Source organism: Nelumbo lutea, chromosome 1 (genome assembly GCF_056320005.1).
Source record: "Nelumbo lutea isolate HS-2025 chromosome 1, American lotus-T2T, whole genome shotgun sequence".
NCBI classification, from domain to species: Eukaryota; Viridiplantae; Streptophyta; class Magnoliopsida; order Proteales; family Nelumbonaceae; genus Nelumbo; species Nelumbo lutea.
This window is the reverse complement of record NC_142684.1, coordinates 111,412,083-111,437,755: the sequence shown is the minus strand read 5'-3', so window position 1 is coordinate 111,437,755 and position 25,673 is coordinate 111,412,083. Positions and strand designations below refer to the sequence as shown.

Sequence of the window (25,673 nt, the reverse complement as noted above, 5' to 3'; positions counted from 1 at the left end):
ATGATATTCAAAAATTACAAGAGTGCTACATATAATTATTATTTATGATTATGCCATACTATAAAATAAAATGCCATTCCTCTTCACTCTCACCTAATTCTCTCTCTCTCTCTCTCTCAACTTTTATTTATTTTATTATTTTTATCATTATCTAAGAATTTATTTATTTAATAAAAGTAAATAAATTATTCATAAATTAATAAAATAATATAGTAGACTCTATGGATTTAAAAAATTACAAAACTACCACATATCAGACAAACCTTCCTATATAATTCACTCTATGGCATTCAAAAATTATGGGAGTGTCACATATAAGACAAATTTACTCTCTTTAATTACCTTGCTACGTAATTATCTCTATGATATTACCTTCCAATGTAATTGACTCTTTAGCATTCAAAATTTATAAGAGTGCCACATATAAGACAAATTTACTCTCTTTACCTCATTGTATAATTGTCTCTATAATATTCTAAAGCTACAAGAGTGAAAATATATAATTATTTATGATTATGTCATCCTATAAAATAAAATACCATCTCTCTTTTCTCTTGCCTAATCCTCTCTCTCCTCATATTCTCCATCTCAACTTTTATTATTATTATTATTATTATTATTATTATTATCTAAGCATTGAGAGAAAGATTTTAATAGACATTTACTTATTTATTTATTTTACTAAATTGTTTATTGATTAGAAATGATTTACTAACAAATTATTCCCACCCCTTGAGCCCAATATTTAGGGCTATCAATGGGTTGGATCAGGTTTGAGCCCAATATTTATGAGGGGGCCAAAATGTAAGTGGAATAGGGGGTAGGGGGAGAGTAAATATGGATGGCCATTCGTGAGCTCCGAGAAGCTCATGGTCGGCTTAAAGAGTTGGAGTCGCCACCCATTTTTTAGAGGAAATGGGCCATCATTTTTAGGTTTGAAAATCTCAATTGAAGTTTTTGATAGTGACTTCGTTTTTCATGGGAAAGGCACACAACAAAGAGATTTCAAGTCCCAAGGATTGGGAGAGGGAAGGTATTAGGCACCCCTCTCTCCAAGCTACTTTAGTAGCCTAATACGGGACTTATCCAGACTCAGTTTCTTTCAGAGAAAAATAGAAATGGTTGTAAGAATTTCTTAAATCTAGAGGAACATGCTTTCAACTCCTCCTAAGACCAATTTTGAGGTGATATTATCGGGTCTTAGGTACTGATTTCCCAAAGACCCTCGCCTCTCTACCACTACTCTCAGTCAAGAAGAAATTGAAAATGATGGTTCTCCAACATGAGTTTTCTAGTGTCCTTACCTTAATGTGGGATTCCCTTTTTATAGTCGGAGTTGCCTAAGAGGAGGAGTGGTTGGGAGTAGGTAGTAGCGGTTGGCAATGGTTGGTGATGGATGGTCAGGATGTGTCCGACCGATGCCACATGTTTGGATCTGTGGGATGGCCGGGATGGATTCGACCAATGACATGTGTTAAGATCAACAGGTCGACAAGATACCCTTACATCACTAAAGTCAACCAGTTTCTACCCCATTTAAACAAATAGATAGTTTAAAATTCAAAATGAATAAAAAATACAAATAAATGACGAAAGCAATGAAAATAATGACAACTTACTTGGGTTGTTGATCATTGTCGTTGTTGACTACAGTTGAGCGGCAAACAACAAATAGTGATGAAATACAACCAATGAACAACAATCAGACTAAGAAATGAACGGTGGCAAAGAGATGCTTGTATTTAACTTCACTGCATGGGCAACAAACCACTCTTCTTGAAAGAGAATTATCTTAAAACGGGGGTGCTGCCAATGAGTATAGTTGAGTAGTAGATGACGAACAGTGATGAAATATAGTCAACAAATGACGATTAAACTGAGCAATGAATGGTGACAAAGAGATGCCTGCATTGAAACAGAATTGTCTTAAGAGGGACATTGGGCTCTTGAAACATCGGTGCCGTGCTTTTGTGGCAGAGGGTTTAGGGTTTACATAGAGGGAGGAGAGAAAAGGGAGGAGAAAGGCAATGTATCAGCAAAAAAAATTGTTTTTACAAAGCTTTGAAGTTTCCTAATCGGTCACGTTATTGGGCAAAGAGTATTGTCTTGCATTGATAATTATCTTGCCATGTGGCCTAGTGGAGGCCTCAGTAGGGGAAGGGGAGGAAAGAGAGCGAGTGAATGAGAGAGCTTGAAAGGGGCAAGGGAGAAGGACAGAGGTTTAAGGAGAAAAGAGAGAAGGGGAATGGGAGGAGAGAGTTGTTGATGTGGGACTTAATCACTTTATAATATAATTAGTGGGGCTCGTGTGATGCATGGGAAGGTGTATCACATCTTTTCCCCACTTTGAGGAACTACCTAAAAAAATCTAATTTATGGATATTTTACAAATAGGATTATATGAATTTGGGGTATTTTAGGAATTATCTTATGACAATTTGGGGGTAGTTTATAAATGAAGTTATGGGATCCTAGGATTATAAGAATATGAGGAAAACTTAAAAGATATTTTAAAAATCAATATTAAATATGTGGATATTTTACTAATTTACCATCGAGTTCGGGGAATTATATTTAAACCTAATCCCTAATTTGGGGCAAAATGATTTTCTCTATCCCCACCTTTTTCTACCCCGTCCCCATTTAAGATTTGAGAAAACTTCCCCAGTATAGGGTGGGTGGCAGGGGAGAGCCTCAATTTTACAAGGAAAATTGATATCCCTACAAAACCATACTGAAATTGGTTTTTTTATATAGGGTTATGGGTCTGATTCGAGTTAGACTATCTAGAATCCGACCCATATTGATTGTCTTCTTAACCGGAACGAAACTACTGTGTGGTTCCACAAAGTGGCCAAATAACCAAAATTGGGCTAAGATATTCAGCCTTGTTTCACTCCCTTTCACTTCCAAATGCTATCTAACAACTTCGCCGGCAATGGGGCAAAGTTGGAACACTACTCTACCTTCAAATTTGAAGATGGTTGAACTGCAAGAAAGAATACGATGGTTTAAAGCAATGGGGTGGAGTCCCTGTTTTGATGATTAGGAGAAAGACGAAGAATGCTCAGCTATTTCGGTGCTTGAAGAAAGAACATTTGTCTTACTTGTAGAGGATAAGAAAGAATGCATGTTTTCGTGTTTTAGTTAGAAGAGAAAGACAAACCGATGGTTTAGGAAAAGATATGGATAGTATAGGAAAGTGAATCGGTAGAATGAGAGTGGTGGAAAGGGGAGATGAGAGAGAGTTAAGAAAATGCAAGGTGGGGGTAGCGGTGTAAGGTGGGTCATGCTGGGCTGACATGGCACCACTCATGAAAAGTGCGGGCCATCATGGGCCATGCTGCCCTCCTCGATGAAATTTTTGGGGGTCGGCCCAACATGGCCCACAGCCCAAGCCCATGCCTTGCCACAGGCTTGGGCCATGCCTTAGGCATGGGCCGAACCGGGCTAGACTGATTTTTTTTACTTTTTTTTGTTTTCTTTTGAAAATTTTGATTTCTTTTCTAAGTAAAAGTGTAAAACTAAAATATTTAACTTTCCTTTAAACTTTGTGAACTATTTGAAATATTAAGAAATAAGAAATGAGAAATCTAAGTTATTTAACACATAAATGGAAAAAATATTTAACCAAATAGGAATGATGGAATAACAAATTGGAAGAAAAATATGAATTTTATTTCATTTAAATTTGAATGGTACAAATTACAAATACAATGTTTGGATCACTGGACACTTGGATGAATGAAATATGAAAATGGAATAAAATAATAAAATATAAAAAATACAATATAGTTGCAAATTGAAAATACAAAATTACATTGTAATAAAAATAGCAAATAAATTATATAAAATTAAAAAATACAATAATTTGAAGAAAACAATAAAATTTTCTATACAACTAGTCAACTTCATGAATCATGACTTTCATCATCTGCTTCAAGTGAAATATCCAGTGTAGTATCATGCCCTCCTTTGTCTTGTAATCTATCTTGTACATATAGCCAATCCTTGAAGTAAATGCACATCTCTATACTTTCATCGTTCATGAAGTTTCTCTTGTCGTCCAACACCTTGGTACCTACACTAAAACAGGACTCCGATGGAACTGTAGACACCAAAGGAGTTAGTAGATCACGTACCATGGTGGCGAGAACTGAATAATTTTTTGAATGTTCACTCCACCATGCTAAAATATCAAAGTTATTTGTTCCCTCACCTAAACTAGAAAAATTTGCTTGTAAATAAAAATTAAGTTCAGTAAATGAATTTGTTGTAGAAGTAGCAAATTTCTGCATTTTACTTATTAAATAAAAAAGTTTTTCTCTTGGCTCAAGATCAGAAGTAGAAGATGTTGTACAAGTTGTAAGAATATTTCCTACTGCTTCAGATTCATATAAACTGTACATTTCAAATAACAAATTATTAATTTCTTCTTTTTTATTTCCAATTTCAATATCATTTATTCACAATATGTTTCAAGTAAAATATGTAAACCATCCTTCCTAATCCTAGGGTCTAATATTGTAACTAAACAATAAAGGGGAGAAATGTTCTCCCAATATTTTTTAAATTTATTTTCCATTATTTCAACAATACATTTAAATTGTGGATTATTTCTATATTTTGCAAAACAATCTCTAATCACTATTAATTGATAAGGTAAATTACAACTAGTTGGATAATAAATATATGATAATTCATTAGTTGCATCATAAAAATGTTTTAAAAAAGCTCTTATACAAACTGTCATTTTCCAATCTTCCTCAAATATAATATCATTAGGAATTTTTACATTATAAAAATTAGTAAGAATTTGTTTATGAGAAATACAACTAAACAAGTTCATGGGTCGAGCCAGGTTAGAGCCGAGCTTTGCCTTTACATTAACAGAAAATGTTCAGGCCCGAGCCCGAGCCCGAGCTCGGCCTGACCATTGGGCTTAGATCTTGAGCCAGAGCCCTACCCGACTATAAAGCCTGAAGCCCAGGCCTAAGCTTGAGTACGACTAGAAATTTGGAAAGAAAAAGATTTTTCCTTTTTAATTCAATTAAAAGTTGTTTTATTTATACTAAAAGACCTCAAAACCTAAAAAAATAATGAAAAGTCTCATTATTACTCGAAAAAAGAGAAGAAAAATATATTATATATATGTTTTTTTATTAATATGATACATTATCAAGTTGGGCTCAGGCTCAGGCTAGGCTTTCTTGAGAAAGCCTAAGCCCGGCCCGAAAAAAGTTAGGCCCGATATTTTAGGCTTGAGCCCGAGCCTAGCCCATGAACAAGTCTAAATACAACTTTCCAACATAGCATAGGTAGAATTTTATCTATATTTTACATCTAATATAAAATGTTTATATTTTAAACCATAATTTTGACATAAAATTTAAATTATTGTTTTCTTGACCCTAAACTTTTAATATATATAATACAATTTCTAATTTTAAAAATATGAGTAGAAATAATATTCAAGGCATCTTGAAACATAAATTTAAGATGTGACATGCACATCTGATATGAAATAATTTACCATTTAAACATGATTTTAATTGAGAATTTTAAATATTTATTGCAAAATCATTATTGCTAGCATTATCAATACTAATAGAAAATATTAAGCATGTAAAGTTTTTAAAATGCTTACCACAATAGCTGGGCCAATATGTGGCCATTCAACCCTAGTAAAACTTAAAATTCTTTTATTTAAAAGCCAATTTTCATCAATAAAATGGTCGGTAACACAAATATAACTTATGTTAAATTTAGATGTCCAAACATCAGAAGTAATTGCAACTTTAGAATTAAGATTTGATAACAAATAAATTAAATTTTGTTTATATGAATAAAAAATGTTTAAAGCATATGATCTAACTGTATTCCTAAAAACCTTTTTATATTGTGGATTTACAGAATTATGCAACCATTTTTCAAGCTTAGTATCTTCAGCTAACAAAAATGGTTGTTCTGCATGTACAATGTATTCTACTAATTCTTGTTTCATTTTTTCTTATGAATATTTAAATGTACCAAAACTCTCCCTCCCAATTTGTGTTTGTGTTGTTTCTCTCCCTTCTTCTTCTTTTTCTTCTTTCTCATGTGTGAGCAAATGTCTGCTCAAATGCAATTACCACCCTTGCTACAATAGCTAAAGCATTTTCTACATTTTTGGCAAACTGTTCTTTTTCCCTTCCCCTCAATATCCTCTACTTTAAATATTTTCCAAACCGGGCTACTCAACTTAGAGGCCTTCTTTTTCTTTCCCCTAGTATCAGTACAAGGGGTGAAAGTTCCACTTCCATCAATATCAATAGCATCAGTGTTAACACTCTCATGATGTAATTGAATATCGTCAACAGTGAACATGTTGGGGAATTGGTTTTGGGAAGAGCCAATATTTTTTTTTAATTCTAAAAAGATAAAAATTAATTTAATTGGACTTACTTGGGTTGCTAGTTTAGAATCCCAACTTGATTTTAATGGTTAAAGTTTTTCAACGCCCAAGCCTCCCAAATTGTTAACTTGAGATACTTGAGCTGGCTGAGCAAACATTTTTCTTGTTGAAACTTCAATAAAGTTGAGACTTGAGAATTGGAGAATTAGCCAGTTAGCCAATCAGAGTTACTCAGATTGTAAAGAATGTATGAGGGAGAGAGAGAGAGAAAAGAGATTAAGACAATTATTGAATTGGTGCGATGAAAATGATGGAGGATAGGGGCTGTTTATAGGAATTAAACATAATTCAATTGCCCAATAATACCCTAAACACTAGTTGTTTTTTAGTTGTTGGGAGGGGTATTTTGGTCATTATAAAGTTATTTATAACTTTACCCAAAAAGGCCCATCAACTAGTTGTTATATAGCTGTTGGGGGCATTTGTGTCATTTTTCTCCTCTCCATAAGCAAAATACATAAATACCCCCTATATAGCTGTTAAGGGGTATTTATGTAAAAAACCCCCCAAAAGTTGAAACTAGCCGTTAGAGGAGGGGGGGGCAACGACTAGTTTTCAGATGGGAGAGCAACTCGCTATGGGCCCTGCGGGCTGTGTTACGGGTTGTGCCACGAGTGACGGTGCTGGGCTGGTCCAATTTCATGCCCGACACAGTTTGATTTACACCTCTAGGTGGGGATAATGGAGTAAAAGAGGCATGGTGATGTGGTTTGTCTTCATATATAAATATATATATATATTTATATTATATAATGTAATATAAAACTGTTCTAAATAGGTTTTAGAAAAATAAAAAATAAAATTTGTATGCAAATAGGAAGGGCTAGGGCGGGGCAAATTCTGGGATCCTTGCAGGGACAGGGTGGGGGGTTAGGATTTCTAGTTTGGTGGGGTTCGGGGCATGAATGGGGTGGGGCATTTGAGTTCAGGGTTAAGGACTAGGCATGTAAATAGGAGTCTCGCTTTGCCCTGTTACCATTCTAAATGGCTCACCAAACAGTAATCCCATAATCTTAATGATGGTTTTATAGTTATATGTTGAATATGGAAAAATCGCCCGATTAATCGATTGGGCGTTCAGATTTTTAGCCCGTTCCGAATCTTAAAGCGGGGTAATACGTTTTGAGTTAAAAATAGTAAAGATTTAGCATTGATCACAAAGCCGACCTTAGCTCAGTTGGTAGAGCGGAGGACTGTAGTGGGGAATACCTATGGCCATCCTTAGGTCGCTGGTTCGAATCCGGCAGGTCGGATATTTGTTTTTAGATTATCATTTCCACGGTTCCACTGTCACACTCTGATTTACGAGGTTGTCTCCTAAGATAATTGGCCCATCACTACGAACGGCAATGATCGAAGGGCTTTAACCTTAAGAAATATCGTCCATCAATTACCCAATAATGATTTGATATGGTTCCGAGTTGAACGGTCATGATTAATAGGATCAAAAATACCGGTTCAACAGCCGCTTGATGGACACATTGCACATTGTCACGAAGCACGCAATGTATACCGTCCTACGGTAGACAAAGAGAATCCTTGTCACGTGGGATGGGGAGGGATGGACAAGAGAAAAGAAAGTAAATGCGCGTACCCCGGCCTCGCTTCGCGCCTTGGATTCAAAACGCGGCCCGTGGTCCCATTCCCATATGTGCGGTTCGTGCCTGGACGGTCAACAGTGAACTAGCTTGCTTGCATTTCGTATTTCGTATTCCCTCCCTCTTGGCTTCAGAGAGAGAGAGAGAGAGTGCTGTGGGATTATAGTGGGTGTCAATGTTTCCTCCATAATATTTTCCAAAGTCTCCCTCTTGGCCTCTTCTTCCCCTTTAAGGTTAGTAATCTTTCTTAAACCTTCTTTCAACACTGTTTGTCAGCATCTCCAAGACGTACACCTCGTATTTCAATTTTTTTTTTTTTTTGGCTTTCTTTCACAAGGGTTTCGTTTCTGTCTGTCTATCTGTTACTCTCTCTGAACTTTCCGTATTGATTTTTGATGAAGTCTAAAAATTTCTTATTGGATTAGTTTGGGAAGATTTTATTTGATTGCTTTTGTTTTTCTTAATATTTTTCCAAAGATGATCTATAAATGTTTTGCAGTAGTTTAACGAAAATTCGAAAGGAAAAAGAAACAGGGTTTATCAATTTCTGTTTATTTATTATCCTTTTGTTGTATAATTTTTTCTCAGGTTGCTGTAAACCAGGATCAGAAATGGTCAGATCTACTATAAAATCTTAGGGATTTACCAAAGAGAGTCTTAAATTTGTTAATTTGTAAGATCAATACAACATTTGGGAGCTTATAGCGTTGGTGATTATCAATCCCGTTGCTCATAATCAATCGCTTAGCATTGATGATGAATAGAGATACCATTGATGGGTTGCTTAAAAAGCGTCCCATTTTAACTGATGTAACCAATCAGCATGGGAAAAGGGGATTTTTATCAATTTCGAGCAATTCCAGGCTTGAGAATGATAATGGGTTCCATAAATATCTAGAAGACAAATTTGTGGATTCTGAGTTTGCCCAACAAGGACGTTTGGGAGTGGAAAATCTAGTCCATAGGAAATGCAAGCGTGAATGTGTTGAAGATGGTTGTGAGAAGGGTTTGTCTCTGTCGAAGGCTAAGGATCTCTGCAGTTCACTGACCTCAGGCATTCATGATGATCTTCAAAAGGAGAACATGGTTACTGGTAAGTCTAGGCTCTCCAGTGAAATCAAGGATGCCTCAAATCTGTTCTCTGGTGATCTGTGTATTGTGAGAGGCAATACAGTGATGCACAGAATCTTGGAAGAGGGTGATGGGCCAAGAGATGACTATTGTTCCAGTGCTTCTATGCCCATAATGCCTGGACAGCGCAACAGAAGTGGGGGCTTACAATCACTAACAACAATTCAAGGAGAAACCCAACATGACAAGGCAAGGGTTGGTGCTGATGTTATAAGAGTTGTTATCGGAAGAGTTCCTTTTAATGAAGCAGTAGATACTCATACTCATCTAAACAGCAAAGAGCAGATGGATGATGGTGCTAAGACATTAAACAAGTCTGGTATCATTGAATCATCAGATTATAAAGAGTTTGGACTAGAGAGGTGCACAGGTTTTATTGGCGATGGTTGGTCTAATGCTAGTGTAGACATAAGCTCGCTCAAAAATTGCTCTTGTTCTTTCTGTCTGAAAGGTAATCCCCTAGGTCCTTCCTTTATTGATGTCTTCATCCTATTGCTGTTTGTGTCCACTGAGCTTAACATGTGTTGAAGTTATAGGAGTTTATAAGTTTGTGTTCAAGGAAATATAGGTAGTAGGTGGTTTTATTGTTAGTCTTAAATTGCCTCATTTTGCATTGACCTGAATGGTATGGACATTTTGTATTACTGTGCCAGCTGCTTATATTTTGTCGGACCTCTACTACCAGGATATCAAGGATCGGCTAGCTGGTAAGCCCATCCAAAATACTATTAAAATTAAGTTGGTTGTTATATTGATTTGATTTGATATATGGTTTATTAATGAACTCATCTTCCCCCTCCCTCTCTGTGGGAATCATGATTTTTGCTTACTTGATCTATATCACTTCTCTTCCAGCTTTAAAGAAGAGCATGAATGAGGTTAAGCTTTCAGTAGATAGAAGTTGGCACCATTTTGAGGCTGACAAAAATGGTGAAGCAAACCCCAACAAATCAAACAAATTAGAATTTGATCTCATGGGTCGGGGTAGGTCACTGTTTCTGCATACAGAGGATATCCTGGTTCGTGAAAGCAACCAGCTTGTGAGTCCTACTCTCCTTGTGCGTTTCCTCCATTCCTTTTTAATGCTTGTGGTTTTCTAGTAAAGCAAAGGTATATATTTTAATATTTGGGGATTGTTGCACCATTTGATTCATTCATCAATATGAATAGGTGAAGTTACACTTCAGTTTCTTCACTTATCCTTCAATTATCATTATTTTATGTCATTCATGATGAAGTCTTTTGATTCTGCCTGGCAGCAATCCAGTCTTCTTGCTTTAAAAGACTTGAGAGGAAGCTGCAAGACAGATATGGAGATGATTAATGGGATGCTACCAAAGAAATAATAAAGTGCTTCTGATGTTTCCTTTGGCAATTTGTAAGTGGGACACTCCAATGTCATAGTGATATGTATGTTTAAGGATGTTTATGTGATAGATTAATGTCTTACCAGTCCCTTTGTACCCGTAAAATATCTGCAACATCTGCAGTAATAATATCTTGTTATCTGACCTTAATACGGTTGGGGTTAATGATCTTGCTGATTTGGTATTTTGGTTTAAGGGATATCTAAAATGGTGCTTTGCTTGCAACCGCAAGTGATATAATGTAATAATTTTGGACCATGTACTATAGAACTGATGCAAATTCCCCACTTTTTCTTTGGATGACTGCCTGTAGGACAGTGTGAGGTATATGTTATTACTTTACCCACGGTGAGGGGATGGATGCTCCTCTCATTATGGGAAGCCATATCCGTCCTCTATGGGAAGACCATCTACGACATAGAGAATATATAAAGGGGATACCCACAACCAGGCATCCAAGCTTTATTCCAACGATATGGGTTGGCTACATAAATCTTGTTTTTCTATTCAATTCTGTTTAATACCATACCATATCCATTGTTAAACGAGGGAAAATAGATTAAGGTTATTTGATTAAGTGTAGAGAAGACCATCTACCACACCCATGTAAAGAAACGATTTATTAGAAGCTGAAGGGGGTAGAAAAATGCTAATGGGTGCCCGATAGGGACATAGGTTGTAGTAATAAATGATTTAAAGGCTTATGGTTCAACATTGGATGTGACAGTAAACAGAGGAATGGCAAAATAGGATTCTTGTAACTGATGCAATATAGTTGAGACAAAGCTTAGATGATGATGATGTATTATATTTAATACTCTATTACATAAATGTTGAGTGAGAGACTCTGAGTGGTTATGTTTTATTTATTTATTTTTTCAAAACCAGTTTAGGTGTTGGTTTAAGTCCTGCTTACCTTCTGAATCATGGTCTGACCCAATACAATCCCTGTAAGGGCATATGTATTGGTCAATAGGACCATACATATCAATACTTTGAACCTTGCTGGCATGCGAGCTTGGGCAGGCTGTACTTGGCTGGCCCAAACTCCTTATAAAAGGGAAGCCCGACACTACTTGCAGCACGAGCCTAGGTGGGAGTGTGAGTTGGGCCTAGCATGGGCCGCTTACTACAATGATGTGCTGGGGCTAGTATGGGCCAAGTTGTGGTACCAGCCCATAGGCAGCTCTATTTATGAATGATGATTCAGTAGTTCAATCATTTCCTTTGCATGGATTAACTTGTCACAAGAAAAGCATAGGTCGTCTATTATCGTATGATTTGATGGGTCATGAGGTATAACCCACATTTGCTTTGCTCGGACAGTGTCTTAGCCCAGCGGTGAAACAAGTAAATTCACATGAAATAACTTTTTGGTAGGGCTATTGCGATCCTAGGCTATGGTTGATTGATGAGTTAAAGGATTGGCCAATTAATGGGTCGGTTTAATGGTTCAACTCATTCACTGATTAATAGGAAGAATTATTGGATTATCTTGGTCGAAGACGGATTGTGGCTGATTGATGGGTTGAATGATGCAATCACATGGGTCGATGGCAGGTTCAAAACAGGGGTTTTTATGATTCAGTACACCTCAAGAACTTTTCTGAGTTTGTATAAGGGATATGTGGATTGTAAGAATTTGAATTCTATTGCAGACTTATAATAATTTAAAATTTCAAAATTTTAAATATCTTCGCCTATAACACCAATACCCATTCATGTATTGGCATCAATTTCGAGCTGGCACCTATTCTCACTGTATATAAAGTAAGATTTGTGAGGATGGACTGAACAGTAAAAAACCCTTTGTATAATTGGGAACAATGCAAGGGCAATTCATCACAATTAAAAGGGATTTAGGACAATGCATTTGTAAAACCAATACAAATTTCTGAGGGAGAGTAGGTCATAAATTTCTCTTAAAAATATTGGGGGATAACAGACTGAAGGATAACAGGTTGAAGTTGCAGAATTGAATGATTTATTGCTGTCTTAATTGATAAAGTAATTAAATAATAAAATTATCAAGGTCAATTATCCAACTTCAGCTTCAGAACCCCTTTAAATATTAATTTACTAAGGACCCATTTGCTTTTCAGTAAGTTATTTATTCGGATAAATGTAATTACCTGTGTAGGTTTTTCCTGAGAAACACTTATCAAAATAAGTGCATTTACCCATGTTTTTGTATTTCTCAGGTAAATAAGGTAATGACCATTTTAGTTATAAAAATTTATTATTAAAAGGGGCATTTTTGCCCCCATTCAAGTATTAACAACTTTCTTCCTAAGTGGGAATGTTATTTATCCACCTAAGTGATACCCAAGAAAATAAATTTTCCTAGATCCCCATATTAATCTGAAAAACGAACATGGGATTCTTACTCAATGGGAACCGAAATCCCATTGACCAACCTTCCCCCTCTCAAAAAAAAAAAAAAAAAAGAACGCTCCCTACATTTAAGAGTTGCTTTCATCTAAATGGACTTTTGAAAATGCTTTGTTTTTTTTTGGTTTTTGAAAAAAGTTTTTTTTAGCAAAAGATATTTTTTGCACTAGGGCTTTTTGTTTAAAAGAACTTTTTGCAAACATGGAAGCTAAATGGATTTTTTTAAACATTTGTAGATGGTTTGTATAAGATGAAAAAAAAAACAGTTTAAGCTTTTTTTATTATTCAATCCATCTGCAGAAATCTTAATTCCACCTTACAGTTGGGATAGATGCCAATTCAACGACAGGTATGGGTGTTTTAATGTTTAGGGAATCCCATCTTAGTAACTTGACGTTAAACTGACTAACGGGTATTATCCGTATTAATAGATTAGCATTTTTCTCTTCATTATATTCGATCTATTTTCCAATATTTCAGAAATATACATGTTTAGACTAGCCGCCCATTTAGTATCATCAAAATAATCGTACGGTCAATATCAGGTTAGCATCATTAGTTAAGTCTTTCAGGCGAAGAAGATTATCACCCTTGGAGAAGGTGATTTGGTGGTTCGCCCACGCAAACCTTTTCATTAGTAACACGAGCTTTCGGGCGCAAGCCATCTATTCTCGCTGGCGGTGCTACTTTCCTGGGCGACGCGGCTCTTGGTGGCATTTCTTTCAAGTTTCAACATGCTTATTTTAATCTGTTGGAATGGCACAGCAGAAAATAAAATCTGTATGTACATAAAAAGAAATAAATGCAGATAACAATGTATTTCGGTCAAATTGTCTACTACATTTACGGGCAGCAGTTGGAATTATTTTTTTATTATAAATATGAAAAAATATAATAAAAATGACTTATCACAATCTCGCCCATACCCAATAACTAATGCATACAACACCACACCCCTCTTATCACACTATATATAGTATAGAATGAAATAAAATGAAATGGAATGAAAACAATAGAGGAGGAGATCCCTATTTATATTCGTATAGAGAGGTATAATGGGCATTTTAAAAAGTTAACTTCACCGCTAAATAATGTTTGCTAGTTCCATGAACGACCGACTACTAAGGTCAAGTTTGTTCTTGGAAGTTGGAACAGAATGGAGATGTGACAGCATCTCTCAGATTTTTCACTTTCCCAGGAAAGTATAGGATATGGGTTTTGAGAAAAAACTCATCACATGTAAACCCATTGGATGATCAAACACCTCCCAACTAACTTCGGTGCAGGACCCACCATTAGTTTGATTGGCTGAGCCCAAGTTTTAATAGTTGTTAGAGGAAATATATAGTAACTATTGTGCACTCGATCCCACTGTATCTTTCAGAAATGGTTCCACCATGGTACAGAGGAGCTTTTAGGTTTAACAATGGCTTCCAGTTTAGTGTAGGCATCAAAGCATTACCAACTTACCAGCAAATCTCATAAACTTTTAGTACTGAAAAGATTAGAGGCGGCTGCGGTTGGCGTCTCTGGCCCTGGCTGCAGTCCCAGCTTCAATCCTAATTAATCTGGTGATATCTCTCATGTCCATTGTGATGAATGCAGTTGTGGGTAGGGGTGTCGATTGGACTGGATTTGGTCCAATCCGATCCATTTGTTCAAATTCATTTTAATTTAGATTGGTTTTAACCTAAATCCAGTCCATTGACACCTATGTTTCTTATCTTATATTAATGAATCAGATATTGGCTTAATTCAATCAAATCGGATATAAATTTATTATGTTCTGACTAAGTCCAGTCCAATCTAATAAATATTTTGAACCAAATCGGTCCAATCAACTGTTTTTTTTTGTCCGTCCAATCTATCCAAATTGATTTTGAACTGGATGGGATCCATTCTAAAACCGGTCCTTTAACACCCTTAGTTGTGGGTACTGACTCAACCTTAATATCCTTGCGAATAATGGATAGATTGGGCCGACGGATGTTGTTTGCAATAGGCGGAGTTTAGATGTTTGTCTCATAGTTGATGGTCGGAGGAGTAATGGCTGCCAAACTCAAGAGTTCAAGGTGGGTTGAGCAAGGAAGATGCTTATTTGGTATTGATTTTGATTGGAGTATATGTTGCTGGTTTTTGGATGGTCATGGGGCCCATTGGAGTGGTTGGTTCCATGTGAGGTTTTCCCACTGGAGATCAACAGGATAGAGTATTTTGTAAAACTGAACGGCTTCAACAGGCTTGGAAGCTTGGAGGATAAGCTGTGAGCATGGTTTAAAGTATCGGGTATATTGTATCGTATTTTTTGAAAACGATATATTTCAAAATGTTTGTTTCCATGTGTTCCGGAATCCCCCATTTTTTTAATAAAAAAACCTGTTTTTAACTTCTTAAAAAACCAATATTTGAAAAAAAAAAAAAAGAGTTTTAGATATTTCTAAGTACCGATACGATACTGTCCATACGTGTATCGTATCGATACTTTGAGCATTGCTTGAGGGAAGAGAAGCTCACGGTCTTGGTGCTTCCATTCTCAGCCCCACCGTTCTGGATATCGAGAGTTGCAGCATTGTCCTGCACCATTAGTGAGCGAGAGAGCAAGCGTATGGCCATATACGGGAGAACGAAGAGGTAAGAATACAACCTAAAGTCTGACTTGTCATTTAGGGATAGTTTGGTAATGAAAATTGTATTTATGTTGATGTGAACAAAATATGTCAATGAACACCAGTGGTGCTTTAATGGATTATGCTGATAAGTCATGGTGAATTTTAAATGATTTTCCTAAATTTAAAACATGAAACATCTATGCTGTCACAAAAATAATATAATACGAGAAAAAGCTTTGATCATTCAAAACCCTCCAAGGGTGATTTGGAAGAAAAAAAAAAAAACTCATGTATCCAAATGGGAGCGCATGTTGAAACCTAAATCTGAAGGTGGGTTGGGTTTAGTTGCAACGGAGCATAGAAATAAAGCTTTGTTGGTGTTTTTTAACACACAAAATTTCTTTGTGGGCCTAGATTTTGAGAGCAAAATACTAGATGTGTAAATCAAGTCATGCCACTCGCAGCCTAGCATGAACTTGGACTAGCCTGGCACAACGGTTCGCAGGCCGTGCTGAGCAGTTTTAGGTCCACGAGCTGGCACAGCACGGCACGACTGAGCGGACTGTGCCATCCGCAGCCTGCAGCTCGGCCCAGCACGGCTCGCGGCACAGCCCATATATATTATATATATATTGTATATGTTATATATATATATATATATATATATATATATATATATATATATATATATATATATATAATATTATATAATTTATAATTATATAATAACATATAATATATAATATATTAATAAAATAAATGTTTTTTTTTAATTTTATTGTATTAGTTTATTTAATTATTGTATATATAAGCAATTTTTTTAAATAAATAGTTTTGGCCTAATGCACGACCTGACCTGGCCCAAGGCTCGGCCCACGGTACGACATGGGTCTACATGGGCCTAGGCCGTAGGCCATGTCGGGCCGACCCTCAAAATTTTCGCTGGGGAGGGCAGCACGGCCTGTGACAGCCCGCGGGCCAGCACGGCACTGCTTGCATTTCGCACATGCTGACCCGACACAACCCACTTTACACCTCTACCTACATGATGAACATTTGTGGAAAGAGAAGATTTCTATAGGGCTTTTTGGCATTTTATGGGTTATTGAAGGTGGTTGGTCAGTTGATTTTTTTCCATGATCCTTGGTGTGGGCCAAATATCTTTCTTCATGATTATGCACACATGCTACCCGAAGCTCCAAAAGTTGCAACTTTCATTAATCACTTTTCAAAACAATGGGATGTTGACAGGTTGCACCATCATCTCCCAGCTGAAACAGTTGGCTCCATTTACCCTATGTGGTTTCCCACATTTTCAGAGATAAGTCATTGTCTTCATCACTAAGATGGGAGAAAAATCTCAGAGATGAACAAATGGGAATGGAACATAGATTAAAAGCCATATCTATGTAATGAACATGAATCAAAGTAGATTGTGGACTAATGTTTGTTGTTTTATCAGAAAATGGCAAATGGACAATTTGCAAAGCTTCTTGATGACAACAAGCTTAAGGGCCCGAACTATGCCGATTGGTACCGTAACCTCATGCTGGTCTTAACATCTGAAAAATTGAATAAGGTAGTAAAAAATCTTGCCCCAGAGCATCTAGGTGACAGGGCTTCTGAGGCCAGAAGGAGGGAATTCCAAGATTGGGAGGATAAAAACTTCCTAGCCCGCTGCTATGCCATTGCCTCCCTAGACAATCCGATACAGAGGCAGTTCAATCAGATCGAACTAGCCAAAGACATATTGGATAGTTTAAAGACAATGTACGAAGAGCAGAATCGTTCTACTCGGCAGATGGTCTTGAAATAGTTCATGACCGCTCAAATGTCCAAGGGGCAACAGGTTCACGACCTTTGTCTTCGAATGATGGGTTATATCAACAAGCTTGAAGCCATAACAACCGAGTATTAGGTTATGAAAATTAATTTGTTATGCTAATGGATATCATTCAATGCAATTCATATACATGCTTGTTGTACTTTATTTTGTGCCTTGCTGAATTATGTACTAATTCATTTCTCTGTATTAATTATAAAGAAAGATTGGGAACTAGTTTCAACTGTTCATATATTGATGCTAATCAATTTTTATTGGTCATAGGTGGTGGTGCTCTTTGGAATGTATTAAGTGATTTGGAAAAGGAGCTTCAATCTACCTACAAAACTTTGTCCTTCCCGATGGGAGTGGATGCAAAAGCAATATCATACTTTTAGATGTAGCATTTATTTTGATCTATCTTAATGGCGAACAAAGATCATGTTCATTGTTTTTTGGATAGGCATATCATATCTACTATGGATGATTTGTTGAATTTATTTTGCTAAATTCATATGTATAATAATTACTGTAAATTCCCAAAAATTTGTCATAAGGACTATTATGGTGTTGGTTAAATATTTTTGAACGACGGAGTTATTACTCATTTGTAATGTTTTCAACAATGGCGTGATTGTTAGTTCCACATCAGACTACGATTCAATATTGGCTTGATGGGTTAAAACTATTTTCCTCCAAAACTATTTTTTCCCCCAACCTGGAGGACACAACAAACTTGGAAGACAAAGAATTTTAAGGGTTCATGCTAGTAAATAGAGGTTGATCCCTTAAAAGTCAAGCTACTTTTAGAACCACAATAACATAAGATGTTGTTGCTACTTCTAAGTGTGGATCATAAGAGCCAACATCACAACCACTATAAATGGAGGTTAATTCTACAATTGCAAATATGAATTCTACTCTAACCTCAAGTGGGTGAATTCATGAATATAAATAAATTTTTATTAAAAATACTTTTAGGTAAAAAAAAAAACCCTATGTGAAACACCATCTTTCTCTTCTTGAATTTGACAAAATGGGCATTATCAATGTGAAATAACTGCCTTCTTCTCCCTTTCTCTTTATTGCATAGCTTGTTAGGAAAGTTGAAAAATACTTCTCTCTCTCTCTCTCTCTCTCTCTCATGAAAAGTAAAGTAAAATTCCAACATAATCTTTCTTTGTAATAATGCTATTTGGATTTTGGTAATTAACTGAAATTGTAAATAAATATGTTTTTAATCTATAAGTTACTCTTACTGCTAAAATTACTATAGCTTAAAAACTATGTATATACATACTTATATATTTTTAACTTTGCTGCCTAAAGTCACAATATTGCTCCCACTTTGACTCCCATTCAGTGCTATGGTCATATAAAGATAGAAATACTGGGATTTTACCTAATAAGGAAAGTGTGGAGAGGCATTCTTTATTGCTAGTTTATCCTTTTATTTATCGCTATTTAGATTAAATGGTGTTGGGTTCCTGGGTTTATTTTCTCTTTGGGTGAGGGGTTATCACCATCCTAATGTATTCTTTTTCCTAATGAATTTTATCTTAATCTTCAACAAAGACTATTTTGATGGCCCATTGGTAGAGATATGGTGTCAAATGTGCCAACTTGGTAACCATCAACTAACTTGGTAATAATTTACCAAGATGGAGTTAAAATGACAATTTTTAATATAAAGACATCCAAAAACCATTTTATACAAGCAATACTAGTTCACGATGATGGAACATCTTGGTTTGTTTTATTGGATTGTGATAAAGGTTTTCTGCAAAAAATATGATAAGAGTATGCCATTCGGTTCTAGGGGTATTAATATAATACCAGTGGGATCATTAATGAGTTCTTGGGTTTATTTCCGCTTGGGTAATGCCTTATCACCTTCCTAATGAATTTTATCTTATTCTTCAACAAAAAAAATCTTAATGGCCCCTTGGCAAATAAGGTGTCAAATGTGCTAACCTGGTAACCATCAACTAACTTGGTAATAATTTACCAAGATGGAGTTAAAATGAAAATTTTTAATATTAAGACATCTGAAAGCCATTGGAAACAAACAATATTAGTTGACAATAAAATAATACTTTGGTTTGTATTATCGGACTGTGGTGGAGGTTGTTTGGAGAAAAAATTATCAGATTTTGACATTCGGTTCTATTTTTGATATTTACAATAATTACTATACATATGAATTTAGCAAAATAAATTCAACAAATCATCCCTAGTAGATATGATATGCCTATCCAAAAAACAAAGAACATGATCTTTGTTCACCATTAAGATAGATCAAAATAAATGCTACATCTAAAAGTATGATATTGCTTTTGTATTCACCTCCATCGGGAAGAACAAAGTTTTGTAGGTAGATTGAAGCTCACTTTCCAAATCACTTGATACATTCCAAAGAGCACCACCACCTATGACCAATAAAAATTGATTAGCATCAATATATGAGTAGCAAAAACTAGTTCCCAATCTTTCTTTACAACTAATACAGAGAAATGAATTAGTACATAATTCAGCAAGGCACAAAATAAAGTACAACAAGCATGTATATGAATTGCATTGAATGATATCCATTAACATGCCAAATTAACTTTTATAACCTAATACTCGGTTGTTACAAACTCATACTCAACCATCACATATCCATATCTATAATATGCCTATGCAAATCCCACCTAAAATGCTTACAAACTCATGCTCATATTCATACTTAACCATTACCTTCTATACCATGTTACCCTTATGTTAAAAAATTCCTTGAGATGATACTAGATAGTTTGTAGATGGGTTGTATTTGAAACTAGTCCATAAGATGAAAGGTTAGTTGTTTGGTATTGAAGCAAACTTAGTGGATTAACAACTTGGGTTAGTGTGAATAAAAACATGATGGTTTAATGAAAGCCAAGATATTGAGAAGAAAACATATGATGGTTTTTTGCAACTCTACTAGTATTACAGATGCAACTATCGAAGACATGGAGGTGGGCTGGTTTATGAAGAATTTTAATGATACCACTCTGAACCTAATTAAATATTTTGAGTATGTACATAATATATCTAGATTATCAAACTCATATGCCCATCTACTAGCTTATAATGCTTATAAGTTTAAGAATGAAGGTTTTTATGTAGTTAGTTTTGATGTCTAATATAGTATTTAGACTCATTTAATATAAAATTCACTATCTATTCAGACTCATCTAATATAAAGTTCACTAGTTAAACACTATGAACAAGAAAGGGTCTCAAGCTTTCTAACTCATACCTCAATGGCACCGCATGCCTTGATAGCAATATTGATAAAATGTAACCAAGATGAGCATTGGTGTAGTTTTTTGGCATATCTTGAAATTCCATCTCCATTGCCAATGAGACCTTACACGAAGCAAGTTTTACACCACCTCTATTCAAGAATTGATTGGTGTCGATAAAAAAGCAAATGGCAAAAGTTCCAAACCATATTGTTGTAACTCATACACCACAAGTAATACATCACAGATAATTAATACACTATTCTGTTGTAATACACACAACTGTATAGATGGAGTGATGACCTAAATGAGCTAGTGATGGTTTACTCTAGCTGGAATTGCAATATTTGTGCACCGATCTTCCATCGTAAAATTTTTGTATCATTGAAGGCAAAATCCCATGGGGCACTTCAAAGTGACTTTTTAGACATTACATTTGGGAAGTCAAGAAAATGTGCAAATGGTATTTGTCCCATGACATCTTCAACACCCTTATGGCTAGACAAGTTAAGTGATGAAATAAACTTCACCAAATGGGCGATACTATTTATAGTATATACTTGCATCTTGTGTTGTAAATATCTGTAGAAAATAATCAATGTCAGTTGGAACCAATTGTATATACATAAAGAAATAATGAAAAATCCATAGTGCCAAGTATATCAGCTTGAGATAAAACCAATTGTATAAAGTTTCCCCTTTTGTCTGATTAAAACTCAAACAAATTGGCACACCATTCAACAAGAGGAAAAAAAATGAATAACAATTACTATGCAACCAAACAACCTCATGTCAATTTTGGTGATACACACCTTCTTAAGCACAACGGTGATGGAGGAAATCAATTTAATTCATTAAAAGCATGCTTAGATATGATGAAACATGATAAATAAAACACTATTACATTATTGGTAAGATAGGCAATAGGAAGGGATTAAAATAAATATTGATCGCCCAAAAGAAGGAATTGAATTAAGTGACATAACTCAAATATTGATGCTAGGACATTAATTCCAATTGTGGATGATTATATCAACATCAATAAACTTAAGGAATCTGTAAAAGTTTATCAGTTTGGCATTTAAGGAAATTGTGATAACATGATGGAAGTGTAATTGACACCAATATGTGTAGTAGTCCACATTTAATTCATTACCTAACAATATTAAATCAAACTACAAAATGTAGGGGGGAGGAGATGTACATCTCAATAAATGATTTGTCAACATGACAATCCATATAAAGATTAGATCAAACTGCAAAATGAATCAAAATATTTCAATGAATTAAATTGTTTTGAACTCAAATAGGGTAAGGTAGGGGGGGAGAAGATGAGACCAACAACTTTGGTGAGCTTGTTGTTTTAAAGTTTGGAGTGAATACCCATGAGGAATTACAAAGGTTGAAAGGGGGGTGGGGGGAGGAGGTGACGGGGGGAAGGACATGTCTCTAAAGGCGACACACTTGAGAGAGATTATGATAATAAAGAAAAAGGGGAAGCAAGTAATGAAGAAAGTGGAATGAATCTATAAGTACTAACATGGGACTAGTAGGATGATTGTGGAGTTCTTGGGTTTATTTCCTTTTTGGGTAATGCTTTATCACATTCATAAGGTATTATTTTTCAAATGAATTTTATCTTATTTTTCAAAAAAAAAAGATATCTTAATGGTCCATTGGCAGAGATGGGACCAAATGTGCCAACCTAGTAAGCATCATCTAACTTGGTAAAACTTTACTATGATAGAATTAAAATGACAAATTGAAATATAAATGCATGCAAAAGCCATAGATAAGAAGCAATATCATGTGACAATAAAAAAATATTTTGGTTTGTTTTTTGGACTGTGATAGGGGTTATTTAGAGAAAAGATAATAAGATTTTGCTTTTTGGTTCTACGGGTATTAATATGAGATCTGTGAGATCAATGTTGGGCTTTTGGAATTCTCTATGGATTATCACCATCCTAATGTATTCTTTTTCCTAATGAATTTTATCTTATTCTTTAACAAAAAAAAAATCAGATCTTAATGGCCCCTTGGCAAATAAGGTGTCAAATGTGCCAACCTGGTAACCATCACCTAACTTGGTAAAAATTTACCAAGATGGAGTTCAAATGACAATTTTTAATATAAAGACATCCAAAAGCCATTGCAAACAACCAATATAATTTGATATTAAAATAATACCTTGGTTTGTGTTATTGGACTGTGATAGAGGTTGTTTGAAGAAAAGATTATCAGATTTTGTCATTCGATCTAAGGGTATTAGTATGAGACCAGTGGGATGATTGTGGGGCTCTTGGGTTTATTTCCTCTTTGGGTGATGCTTTATCACATTCCTAAGGTATTATTTTTTCAAATGAATTTTATCTTATTTTTCAAAAAAAAAAAAAGATATCTTACTGGCCCATTGGCAGAGACGGGGACAAATGTGCCAACTTGGTAAGCATTATCTATCTTGGTAAAATTTTACCAATATAGAATTAAAATGACAATTTAAAATATAAAGGCATGCAAAAGCCATAGATAAGAAGCAATATCATGCGACAATAAAATGATATTTTGGTTTGTTTTTTGGACAGTGATAGAGGTTGTTTAGAGAAAAGATGATAAGATTTTGTCATTCGATTCTACGGGTATTAGTATGGGATCTATGAGATCAAAGTTGGGCTTTTGGAATTCTTTATGGATTATCACTATCCTAATATATTGTTTTTCCTAATGAATTTTATCTTGTTGTTCAACAAAAAATAATAATAAAAAATCTTAATGGCCCCTTAGCAAATATGGTGCCAAATGTGCCAACCTGATAACCATCACCTAACTTGGTAAAAATTTACCAAGATGGAGTTCAAATGACAAATTTTAATATAAAAACATCTGAAAGCTTTTGGAAACAAACAATATCTTTTGACAATAAAATAATACATTTGTTTGTATTATCGGACTGTAATGGATGTTGTCTGGAGAAAAGATTATCAAATTTTGCCATTCGGTTCTAGGGGTATTAGTATGGGACCTGATACGAAAGAGCAGAGAAGATAAATGGGAAAATAATATTTCTTGATGATATGAATTCAATAGGTTACAACCTATTTATAATAAAGCTAAGGATACAACCAGAGAACATGTCGACAACCTAAATTGGAATACAAAAAGAAAAGAAAAAATATGTACAACTAATTGGAGTGGAACTATATCTCCTAGAATTAAGGAGATAAAGATACAATCCTAAATCTGGTGGAATACGCTAACATCCCCCATCAAACTCAAGATGGTAATGTATTAGTCATTTGGAGTTTGCCAACTAAAGTACGAAAGTGAAGATGAGAGTGAGCTTTGGTAAATATATTTGCAGACTGATCCTGGGAAGGGACAGGAATAAGGTGAATAGTACCATCGAGCACATGATGATGAATAAAGTGACATTCAGTTTTAATATGCTTAGTATGCTCATGAAATACATCATTGTGGGCAATCTGTATGGTGCTACGATTGTCACAGTAAAGAGATGTTGTAGATGAATGAGTGATTCCCATGTCATGGAGTAACCATCGTAACCATAACAGCTTGGAGGTAGTGTCAGCAAGAGCTCGATATTCAACCTCAGCACTGGAACGAGAAACAACCGTTCGCTTCTTACTATGCCAAGATATAAGAGAATCGCCAAGAAAAAATCAATAACCAGTAGTGAAGCGTCTGTCAGTAGGATCACTGGCCCAATCAGCATTAGAATATGCGATCAAATGAAGAGAGGAAGAACTGGAGTAGTGAAGTCCATGAAACATGTTAGCGTATTCCATCAGATTTAGGATTGTATCTTTATCTCCCTAATTCTAGGAGATATAGTCCACTCCAATTAGCTGCAAATATTTTTTCTTTCCTTTTTGTATTCCAATTTAGGTTGCCAACCTGTATCCTTAGCTTTATTATAAATAGGTTGTAACCTGTTGAATTCATATCATCAAGAAATATTATTTTCCCATTTATCTTCTCTGCTCTTTCGTATCATGGTATCAGAGCACTTCTCTCCTAAGAGGGCTAGACGTGAAGAAGCAAAGGGTGTGCTACTTCTACGAGCCTTCAATCGGAGACTACTACTACGGACATGGCCACCCAATGAAGCCCCACCGGATACTACTCTCTTCACCGTCGTATGGAGGTCAACCGCCCTTATCTTGCCAGTCCTGATGACATCCGCTGCTTCCACTCTGACGATTACATCAACTTCCTCGCATCTGTAAAACCCGAGACTCTCCACGACCACACACACGCCCGCCACCTCAATCGCTTCAACGTCGACAAGGACTGCCCCATTTTTGACGGCTTGTTTGCCTTCAGTCAGGTGTCCGTCGGAGGATCAATTGGTGCCGCTGTTAAGTTGAACCGCGGGGATGCAAATATTGCCTTAATTGGATGGGTGGATTGCATCACGCGAAGAAGAGTGAGAGCAGGGGAGATCAAGAACTGTCGAGCAAGCACCAATCGTGGTTGAGACAGGAATTGCAGCTCGATCAAAGTCCACCGAACTCAGACCAAATCAAAATTTGCAAAAGAGAAACGAGAACCGTAGAGGAAGCAAGAAGATGCGGATTGCAACTCTGATACCATGATGCGAAAGAGCAGAGAAGATAAATGGGAAAATAATATTTCTTGATGATATGAATTCAACAGGTTACAACCTATTTATAATAAAGCTAAGGATACAACCAGAGAACAAGTCGGCAACCTAAATTGGAATATAAAAAGGAAAGAAAAAAATATGTATAGCTAATTGGAGTGGAACTATATCTCCTAGAATTAAGGAGATAAAGATACAATCCTAAATCTGATGGAATACGCTAACAGGACCAGTGGGATGATTGTGGGGCTCTTGGGTTTATTTCCTCTTTGGGTGATGCTTTATCACCTTCCTAAGGTATTCTTTTTTCAAATGAATTTTGTTTTATTTTTCAAAAAAAAAAAAAACATATCTTAATGGCCCATTGGTAGAGTCGGAGCCAAATGTGCCAACTTGGTAAGCATCATC

The 25,673-nt window shown here is 35.6% G+C and overlaps 1 protein-coding gene and 1 non-coding gene across 3 annotated transcripts; both read left to right on the top strand.

Moving 5' to 3' along the window:
• The first annotated feature begins 7,616 nt into the window (after nt 1–7,616).
• TRNAY-GUA (transfer RNA tyrosine (anticodon GUA)) lies at nt 7,617–7,707 on the top strand. The gene is given in 2 exon segments: nt 7,617–7,653; nt 7,672–7,707. It is a non-coding gene; the product is annotated as a tRNA-Tyr (tRNA).
• A 344-nt stretch (nt 7,708–8,051) lies between these two features.
• Nucleotides 8,052–10,745, top strand: LOC148876806 (uncharacterized). Of its 2 annotated transcripts, none has more exons than XM_088971345.1 (5): nt 8,052–8,285; nt 8,641–9,634; nt 9,837–9,890; nt 10,039–10,223; nt 10,443–10,745. In XM_088971345.1, the coding sequence occupies exons 2-5, from the start codon at nt 8,806–8,808 to the stop codon at nt 10,527–10,529; spliced, it is 1,155 nt and encodes a 384-aa protein (XP_088827471.1). In that variant the 5' UTR covers nt 8,052–8,285; nt 8,641–8,805; the 3' UTR covers nt 10,530–10,745. The 2 variants fall into 2 exon arrangements, with proteins under 2 accessions (XP_088827471.1, XP_088827460.1); XM_088971334.1 differs by having other exon boundaries at nt 8,063–8,285; nt 10,039–10,241.
• Nucleotides 10,746–25,673: the final 14,928 nt, after the last annotated feature.

Coding starts and splice junctions, on each gene's coding strand:
- LOC148876806 (XM_088971334.1), top strand. CDS start 8,806: ATGATGAATAGAGATACCATTGATGGGTTGCTTAAAAAGCGTCCCATT. Junction 9,635..9,836: donor TTGTTCTTTCTGTCTGAAAG/GTAATCCCCTAG, acceptor TTACTGTGCCAG/CTGCTTATATTTTGTCGGAC. Junction 10,242..10,442: donor TTGTGAGTCCTACTCTCCTT/GTGCGTTTCCTC, acceptor TCTGCCTGGCAG/CAATCCAGTCTTCTTGCTTT.